Below are 10,062 nucleotides of genomic sequence, written 5' to 3' on the forward strand. Positions count from 1 at the left end.
ACCTCTTACGACATGCATGGCTTACGAAGGAAAAATTCTGTTCCCCTTTCCCATGGTGATAAGAGGAAATAAACAAGAACAAGAACTATTAAGAAAATAGAAACCCCCCCAGAGCTCTCTGTGTGCGTGTGTGCGTGTGCGTGCGTGTGTGCATGCGTGTGTGCATGCGTGTGTGCGTGTGCGTGCGTGCGCATGCGTGTGTACTCACCTAGTTGTACTCACCTAGTTGAGGTTGCGGGGGTCGAGTCCGAGCTCCTGGCCCCGCCTCTTCACTGATCGCTACTAGGTCACTCTCCCCGAGCCGTGAGCTTTATCATACCTCTGCTTAAAGCTATGTATGGATCCTGCCTCCACTACATCGCTTCCCAAACTATTCCACTTACTGACTACTCTGTGGCTGAAGAAATACTTCCTAACATCCCTGTGATTCATCTGTGTCTTTAGCTTCCAACTGTGTCCCCTTGTTACTGTGTCCAATCTCTGGAACATCCTGTCTTTGTCCACCTTGTCAATTCCCCTCAGTATTTTGTATGTCGTTATCATGTCCCCCCTATCTCTCCTGTCCTCCAGTGTCGTCAGGTTGATTTCCCTTAACCTCTCCTCGTAGGACATACCTCTTAGCTCTGGGACTAGTCTTGTTGCAAACCTTTGCACTTTCTCTAGTTTCTTTACGTGCTTGGCTAGGTGTGGGTTCCAAACTGGTGCCGCATACTCCAATATGGGCCTAACGTATACGGTGTACAGGGTCCTGAACGATTCCTTATTAAGATGTCGGAATGCTGTTCTGAGGTTTGCTAGGCGCCCATATGCTGCAGCAGTTATTTGGTTGATGTGCGCTTCAGGAGATGTGCCTGGTGTTATACTCACCCCAAGATCTTTTTCCTTGAGTGAGGTTTGTAGTCTCTGACCCCCTAGACTGTACTCCGTCTGCGGCCTTCTTTGCCCTTCCCCAATCTTCATGACTTTGCACTTGGTGGGATTGAACTCCAGGAGCCAATTGCTGGACCAGGTCTGCAGCCTGTCCAGATCCCTTTGTAGTTCTGCCTGGTCTTCGATCGAGTGTATTCTTCTCATCAACTTCACGTCATCTGCAAACAGGGACACCTCAGAGTCTATTCCTTCCGTCATGTCGTTCACAAATACCAGAAACAGCACTGGTCCTAGGACTGACCCCTGCGGGACCCCGCTGGTCACAGGTGCCCACTCTGACACCTCGCCACGTACCATGACTCGCTGCTGTCTTCCTGACAAGTATTCCCTGATCCATTGTAGTGCCTTCCCTGTTATCCCTGCTTGGTCCTCCAGTTTTTGCACCAATCTCTTGTGTGGAACTGTGTCAAACGCCTTCTTGCAGTCCAAGAAAATGCAATCCACCCACCCCTCTCTCTCTTGTCTTACTGCTGTCACCATGTCATAGAACTCCAGTAGGTTTGTGACACAGGATTTCCCGTCCCTGAAACCATGCTGGCTGCTGTTGATGAGATCATTCCTTTCTAGGTGTTCCACCACTCTTCTCCTGATAATCTTCTCTATGATTTTGCATACTATACATGTCAGTGACACTGGTCTGTAGTTTAGTGCTTCATGTCTGTCTCCTTTTTTAAAGATTGGGACTACATTTGCTGTCTTCCATGCCTCAGGTAATCTCCCTGTTTCGATAGATGTATTGAATATTGTTGTTAGGGGTACACATAGCGCCTCTGCTCCCTCTCTCAATACCCATGGGGAGATGTTATCTGGCCCCATTGCCTTTGAGGTATCTAGCTCACTCAGAAGCCTCTTCACTTCTTCCTCGGTTGTGTGCACTGTGTCCAGCACTTGGTGGTGTGCCCCACCTCTCCGTCTTTCTGGAGTCCCTTCTGTCTCCTCTGTGAACACTTCTTTGAATCTCTTGTTGAGTTCTTCACATACTTCACGGTCATTTCCTGTTGTCTCTCCTCCTTCCTTCCTTAGCCTGATTACCTGGTCCTTGACTGTTGTTTTCCTCCTGATGTGGCTGTACAACAGTTTCGGGTCAGATTTGGCTTTCGCTGCTATGTCATTTTCATATTGTCTTTGGGCCTCCCTTCTTATCTGTGCATATTCGTTTCTGGCTCTACGACTGTTCTCCTTATTCTCCTGGGTCCTTTGCCTTCTATATTTCTTCCATTCCCTAGCACACTTGGTTTTTGCCTCCCTGCACCTTTGGGTAAACCATGGGCTCATCCTGGCTTTTTCATTACTCCTGTTACCCTTGGGTACAAACCTCTCCTCAGCCTCCTTGCATTTTGTTGCTACATATTCCATCATCTCATTAACTGGCTTCCCTGCCAGTTCTCTGTTCCACTGAACCCCGTTCAGGTAGTTCCTCATTCCTGTGTAGTCCCCTTTCTTGTAGTTTGGCTTCATTCGTCCTGGCCTTCCTGCTTCTCCCTCCACTTGTAGCTCTACTGTGTATTCGAAGCTTAAAACCACATGGTCACTGGCCCCAAGGGGTCTTTCATATGCGATGTCCTCGATATCTGCACTACTGAAGGTGAATACTAAGTCTAGCCTTGCTGGTTCATCCTCTCCTCTCTCTCTTGTAGTGTCCCTTACGTGTTGGTACATGAAGTTCTCCAGTACCACCTCCATCATCTTAGCCCTCCATGTATCTTGGCCCCCATGTGGGTCCAAGTTCTCCCAATCGATCTCCTTGTGGTTAAAGTCACCCATGATCAGGAGCTTTGCCCTGCATGCATGAGCTCTTCTGGCCACTCTAGCCAGTGTCAACCATCGCTCTATTGCTCTCGTCGTACTCTTGCCTTGGCCTCCTGCTGTTCTGTGGTGGGTTATACATCACTGCTATTACCACCTTGGGACCTCCAGAGTGAAGTGTTCCCACTATGTAATCACTTTCTTCTCCGCTATCTCCTCTCTCCAGCTCATCAAAATTCCAGCGATTTTTGATCAGCAACGCCACTCCTCCACCCCCCCTGTTCCCTCTGTCTTTCCTCAGGATTTGGTATCCCGTTGGAAAGATGGCATCTGTTATCATACCTGTAAGCTTGGTTTCTGTAAGAGCTATGATGTCCGGTGATGCTTCTTTGACCCTTTCGTGCCACTCCTCCCGCTTATTTGTTATTCCATCAGCGTTTGTGTACCATACCTTCAGTTTCCTTTCCAACACTGTGGATTGGGGGGCCTGTGGGGGTGGGAGACCTGGTGGCATACTGTGGGATTCTATAGCTCGATGTTGGGTGGAGGCTGTGGGTATGGATTGTAGTGTGTGTTGGGATGGTGTGATAGGTTGTATGGTTCTGAGAGTAGTTGTGTGTGTGCTTGCCCTTGCTGTTCTGTCCTGCTCTGACTGACCTCTGCTGATTCCCTCCTTGTCTCTTTTCCTAGCTCCTTTCGTTTTTTTGTCCTCTCCCTCAGCTGCTGTCGTTCTGATTTTGTTCTGTCTCTGTCTAGGAACACCCTCTTGTACTCTTCCGAGTATTTCAATCGTGGTTTCTCTTGGAGGATCCTGTTCCGCACTGTTTCCGTGCGCGAGTGCGTGCGTGCGCATGCGTGTGTGCACGAGTGCGTGCGTGCGCATGCGTGTGCGCGCGAGTGCGTGCGTGCGCATGCGTGTGCGCGCGAGTGCGTGCATGTGTGCGTGTACGCATGTGTGCATGCATGTGTGCGTGTGCACATGTGCGTGCGTGCGTGCGTGCGTGCGTGCGTGCGTGCGTGTGTGTGTGTGTGCGTGTGTGCGTGCGTGTGCGTGCGTGCGTGCGCGTGCGTGCGTGTGCGTGCGTGTGCGTGCGTGTGCGTGCGTGTGCGTGCGTGTGCGTGTGCGTGTGCGTGTGCGTGTGCGTGTGCGTGTGCGTGTGCGTGTGCGTGTGTGTGTGTGTGTGTGTGTGTGTGTGTGTGTGTGTGTGTGTGTGTGTGTGTGTGAATGTGTGTGCATATGTACGTACATACGTGGTTGTACATGTAAGTGTAGTGTATCCTAAGTGTAAGCAGAAGTAGCGAGATGCATCTGAAGTCTTGCATGTTTATGAGACAGAAAAAAAGACACCAGCAGTCCTACCATCATGTACAACAATTACAGGCTTCCATTTTACACTCACTTGGCAGGATGGTAGTACCTCCCTGGGTGGTTGCTGTCTACTAACCTACTACCTAACATGAAAAAAACTATCAAGAGTAAAAAGGCCCTGAAATGGGCAATTCTGTAATATACTAGAAGTTTATATTTCTTCAGTTCTAAGTCAGTGTTGTTGACATTATAAATCCATTGTTTTATTTAGCTTTTACTATTTTAAAATAACCGATACTGTAATATCTCTTTGTTTTAAAGGTGTGGGACTTTGTGTTGCTGAGAAATGATACAAGGTTGATCTCAGGAAGCAGTGATGCAGAGCTGCGAGTATGGTCACTTCGATTCACTGATGCCGGTATAATACTCTTAAATTGTTCTTAAAATTATAACTTTTCTATTTTTATTTTAGTAATTTTTCTCTCTTTTACTTAGAAAATGCATTTTATTTATAATTTTCCCTTTTCAGATATTAAAACTACAAAGGAGACAATTGAAGAGAAATCAGATGAGCCGTCAAATAAAATACTTCATATTGACACCCAAGGGATGCAGTCTTCTACAGCAGACCAGGAAGACAAAGTAGAGGATGATGCTGTGAGTACATGACTTATTATGTATATAATCGCTATAAGTTCTAGAAATGTATGATTGTTGATTTTATATAACATATAGATGAGTTGTAAAATAAGTTAATGCTAAGACGTTGAGGAGAAAAATGGGATTTAAAGATAATGAATCTGAAGGAGGGGTGTTAATGTTGCAGTTTTATAACTGTAGTGTAAGTGTGCCTCTGGCAAGACAGTGCTGGAGTGAATAATGAAATTTTTTTTTTTCGGGCAACTTGCCTTGGTGGGAAACGGCTGATGTGTTAATAATAATAAAATAGAATCTGATACAGTGTGGGACTTGCTACAGTTACTTATTGCTGATCACATGGTTTGTTTTCGAGATTCTGAAGAGAAGTGGCAAAAGTTGATGGATGAATTTAGTAGAGCATAAAAAAGAATGAAATTAAAAGTAAAAATCAAGGTGATAAATGAGAGTAACTAAAATGTCTATGCAGTGTAAGATTGGATGTCAAATTAGAGAGAGGGAATATGGAGGAAGTAAATGTTTATATATTTGGGAATGGTCTTATCATCAGGTGGATCTGTGAAAGATGAGGTGAACTATAAAACAGATGAGGGGAAAAAAGACACAATGAATTTTCAGGCAGATATAAATCAAAGTCTTCAATGAGGACAAGGTTCATTTACTCTGCTATGGAAGAATAAAGGATATAAAGACTGACAGTACAGGACAGTCTTAAATAATTCAGTAGTTAAAGTCTCACATAAGAAATTTAAGAGTAATGATATCAGTAGATCTCACATTCAAGGATCACAATAACATTGCCATTGCTACCACAATGAAAATGATAGGCTAGATAACTAGAACTTTCAAGACAAGATGCTGAGCCAATGATACTCTTTAAGTCACTCGTTCTGTCTAGGCTGGACTACTACAGTATACTGATGACACCCTTCAAAACTGGTGAGATTGCTGAACTGGAAACCATACAGAAAACTTTTACTGCTCATATACTCTCAGTCATGCATGTAAACTTCTGGGAGTCTCTTCAGGCATGTAAACTTCTGGGAGTCCTTGGAATGTAGATGAGAACGGTACATAATAATATATACCTAAAAAATTCTGGAGTGACTGCTTCCAAACCTGTACACTGAAATTGCTCCAAATGACAACAAGAGACTTGGCAGATGGTGCAAAAATACCTCCACTAAAAAACAGGGGCATGACGAGTAAATTAAGAAAGAACTCGGTGAGTTCTTGATGCATACGGGGAATTACCAATAAACCCTTGTGATCTTCAAGAGGTAACCGGACAAGTTCCAGTTTCCTCTTGAAGATCACCAGCCACTCTGGTTTGTATGTTGGACTCTGTGTGACTAGCAGTAATAGCCTGGTTGATCAGGCCATGATCCTCCAGGAAGCCTGGTCTGGGACTGGGCTATTGACGCCCAGAAACACACTTCAGGTATCCTTCAGGTGTGTTACGGCATCTGTGGAAAGAAGGAAGTTTATCTCTTGGGGCAATAAAGGAGAATGTTAGAGTATAGTCATATCAACACTTTTATATAGGTTGAGGCATGGGCTTGAAGCATTGCAGTGAGGAGGCTAGAGACAGCGGAGATATCATGTCTGAAGTATAGAAAATGGAAGTCAATGTTGGTTACCAAAGTTATAATTCAGAGGGCAGTGGATGGGTTATTATGGTGGTTTGGGCATTTAAAGAGGAAGAAGCAGAATAAGATGACCAGAAGGGTGTATAAATCTGGGGTCGAGGGTAGGAGGGATATGGGGGTAGAGGTGATTTTGAGTGCTTGGGGTTGAGCATCCAGCAGGTTTTTGTGTGTAAGTTAGATCAGAGTTTTTTTTATGTTGGAATGTAAGCAGTGTAATAGATGCAAGGGGAGACTGGTCAACTGGACTTTGAGTCTAGAAGATGGAAAGTACAGTACCTGTCCTGTATTCTGAAAGGAGGGGTGAGATGTTACACATCATTGGGCCATTTGTGATGTCAGTGCACTTCTGGCAAGACACTTGTTGAGTAAGTGATGGTGAATGGGTTTCATTTTTGAGTTGCCCTACTTTTGTGGGAGTTGGTTGATGTTTTAAAAAAGATTGTTTATGTAAAAAATAATTGTAATTCATATTATTTTATTTTCTTGCAGAGTATTTTAGAAATTGTAAGATTGGGAAGTGTACTTCGCTCTCGTGGTGATCGAGTATGTGGTTTACATACCAATGACCGAGTGGTTGTTTGCCATGGCAAGTCTCCAGTTATGGACCTTTTTGTCATTTTGACAGATGAAGAGGTAGAGACTAAAGTTGCAAAGAGACTTAAAAAAACACGGAAACGAGCAAGGTATGTAATGGTTCATTAACCCTTTGAGGGTCCGTCCCGTGGTTCTGTGGCTTTGAAGCCAGGGTCCAAGCCGTAGTACTATGCCATGAGCTCAGCTCACTCAGATAAGCTGTGAGTGGTAAATTTGGGCCTAGATATGAGAGAATACTGTACATCTATGTGGTAAGTGTGCACCACATAAAACAAATCCTGCTGCACGCAGTGCATAATGAGAAAAAACTGCGACTGTATTTTAGGATTACAACAGCAACTTTGCGATGTTTTCTTGTATGTTTTCTACAGCTGTATTCACAGTTTTGTGGTCTCAATTGATAGAATGGAAGATATTTTACAGAAATAGATATGATTTTGATTGGTTTTAGTAATGAAAATGGCTTGAAACTGAGCTCAAAGTAGCGGAAATGTTCGATATGTGCTGATGTTAAGAGTAAACAAATGACATCACATGTCCAGTACATGTTGGCTGGTGGATCCAATTTGCATTCATGAATGTGCTGATATTATTTATACAATTATTACAATATTGCATAACAGTAAATCTTCTACACACCTTCTACTACCTCCACCTCTTCCTGCCTATATATAGCCGTCCTGCTCCACCTCTGTTAGTGTGACTTTGTCAATGGTCCAAGTCGGACCGAAACGTCGTCGTAAGCTTCTCTCTTTTATGTGCGGGTTATTTGTGTATCGTTCCAGTCACGGTATTGTGCCTTTTTGTTATTTATTTAGTAAATCTTCTGTTTTTTGGTGTGAATAAAAATTCATTATGTGAATAAAAAATCAAAATGGAATTCATCAGTATAGCCTGGAAACATAACTAATAAACAGAGGAAATGTTATTTTAGTGCCAGGACTGCCTGCATTGTTTATTCTAGACCCTATTTTGAAATTGGAATATTTTGAACTTTGTGTGAAATTGGCTAAATTACCACTTTCCGATCACTTTATTGGGTAGTTGAAACAGTTGACTGGGTGATTTCGTGTGCTCAGTCGATAAAATAAAAGTAATACTAGCGAAATAGGTAAGATTTAGTCGACTGGAATACTGCATTTGTCCTAAAATGGGAGTCAAAGTTGTCAATTCAAATTCAAATTCATATTCAAAGTTTATTCTCTATAAGGATTACAATGCAGAATTTGGTTATTGTGTGGTTTACATGTAGTAAAATAATAATTACAGAGTGTACCACTAGAACACCTAGCATGGCTAGGCATTTCGGGTAGACTTATATTAAATCTTAAGTTTAAAATATTACAAAATTATGAGGTAAGTTGGTATTATGGCTAAGTGACTAAATACTAGTTTGTGAGTTTAGCAATGTGAGTGCTTTTGTTTTGGCACTATACATAGTTTCAGTATTGGAGTATCACAGGCCAACTTATGACTAGTTAAGATTCATTATTTTGAGATTGAGATTGTCAGTGTTTAAATATCTCTGACGCAGGAAAATTCATTAGTGTAATTTCATCAGTTTTCTATCAAATTTTGTACTTTTTGTTTTATTACTACCAGAAAAAGATTCTCTACCATTTCATAAGAAAATCATTTTTTTTTTTAAATTCTTGGACCCAGTGGACAAGTTTCAAATCGGGGGTCTGGACCCTGAAAGGGTTAATAAGAGAATGTATAGTTTTAAAAACATAGAGAAAGCTAATCTTGTATAGTAATTGGATTATCAATTATGGTTACCATGACTTACACTATTTATTATATTTAGTGGTGACTACAAACCTGTAGAAGGTAATACAAAGCATTGAGTAATTGAAGGCAGTCAGGCTCAATCCATGGAAAGGGTGAACGATTTTAATTCCTTGCATCAAAAAATCCTCTCACTAGCATCAGGGAACCTTCTCTAAGGGTACCATGACTTAGTTATTTGTCTTAGATTTTAAATTATAGCTAACATGGGTATGAAAAGCATACATATTTATTCTATAAAAATATTGGTACATACCTTAATCTTTTGTACTGTACTTGCTCCAAAAGTAATTTTTTTTTCCTTAAAACTTGTCATATGGGGTAGTATACTCATGTTATTGATTACTCTTGTGTCTCCATAGAGAGGCAACTACTGTTGTTGAAGGACATGAAGCACCCCAACTTGCTGATGAAATAAGAAAACTGCCAGCATTGCGAGCAGCCAATAAATTGCTGGGATTGGACGTCTTCTCTGAGAAAATGGGTAATATGAAGATCGTTGCACTTCATGTGGATAACAGCCTGGTGGTGTATGGATCCAGTCTCCAGGCTAAAGAAAATAAAGCCCAGATTCACTGTAAAGAAACTTCAAAAGCTGTAAGTTTGATTTTTATATTTAATTTTTTTTTTTTAACATACCGTCTGTCCCACTGAGGCAGGGTGATCTGAAAAAGAAGAAAACTTTATAACTCTTTTCTTCTTTCTACATTTAGTAATTTATATAGGAGGAGTTACTAGCTCCTTGTTACTGGCATTTTAGTCCTCTTATGACATGCATGGCTTATGGAGGAAAGATTCATCCCCACTTTCTCATGGAAAATAATTTAGAAATATTTTTTTCAGCATGACTATTAAATAATCACGCAGAAGCATGATGGGAAGGGAGCCAGTGTAATTATGAGAGGAGGTAGGGACAGGGGAACAAAGGAGATAGTAGAAAAAGGTAAAAGTTGTAGTGGAAGTAGTAGGAAGTAGTGCAGTAGTGGCAGAAGTGGTAAAAAGGGAGTAGTGATAGTGACACTAGTCAGTGGAGTGTAAGCGAGGCAAAAAGAATAAGAAGCACTGCAGAAGAGCTAATCTCTCGTGAGGGTGGGACCAAAAACATGGGGATAAATTCAGGGGATAAAGCTCACCTCTGCAGAAGAAAGGAAAGGCAAAGAAAATAAAGGAAAAGAAAGGAGATAATGATCAGGTCAAGTTACAAGTGTTCTGAAGTTTAGAGCATTTGACAGTGTAATGAGAAAAAAAGACATTTACAGAAATAAAGCTAGGACTAAGTTTCATATTATGAAAACTGTGTATAAGGGATGGTTCAGCATCTGTAAAGGCTAGAAAAATGTTAGACAGTTTTGGCAGAAACCATTTGTCAAACTAGGCTTGCAGCCTACC

General features: G+C 42.0%; 1 protein-coding gene across 3 annotated transcripts in view; it reads left to right on the forward strand.

Annotated features, from left to right (window-relative positions):
• Window positions 1-9,270, forward strand: part of LOC128687501 (WD repeat-containing protein 3) — a gene marked incomplete at its 3' end in the record, with an annotated part of 95,499 nt that extends 86,229 nt beyond the window's left edge. For all 3 annotated transcript variants that reach the window (XM_070100649.1, XM_070100589.1, XM_070100534.1), the window contains 4 exon segments: window positions 4,307-4,403; window positions 4,515-4,642; window positions 6,781-6,974; window positions 9,036-9,270. In XM_070100649.1, coding sequence (XP_069956750.1) covers window positions 4,307-4,403; window positions 4,515-4,642; window positions 6,781-6,974; window positions 9,036-9,270 — 654 coding nt within the window.
• Between the last annotated feature and the right edge of the window lie 792 nt (window positions 9,271-10,062).

The sequence above is a fragment of the Cherax quadricarinatus genome, chromosome 1, assembly GCF_038502225.1.
Source record: "Cherax quadricarinatus isolate ZL_2023a chromosome 1, ASM3850222v1, whole genome shotgun sequence".
Classification (NCBI taxonomy): Eukaryota; Metazoa; Arthropoda; class Malacostraca; order Decapoda; family Parastacidae; genus Cherax; species Cherax quadricarinatus.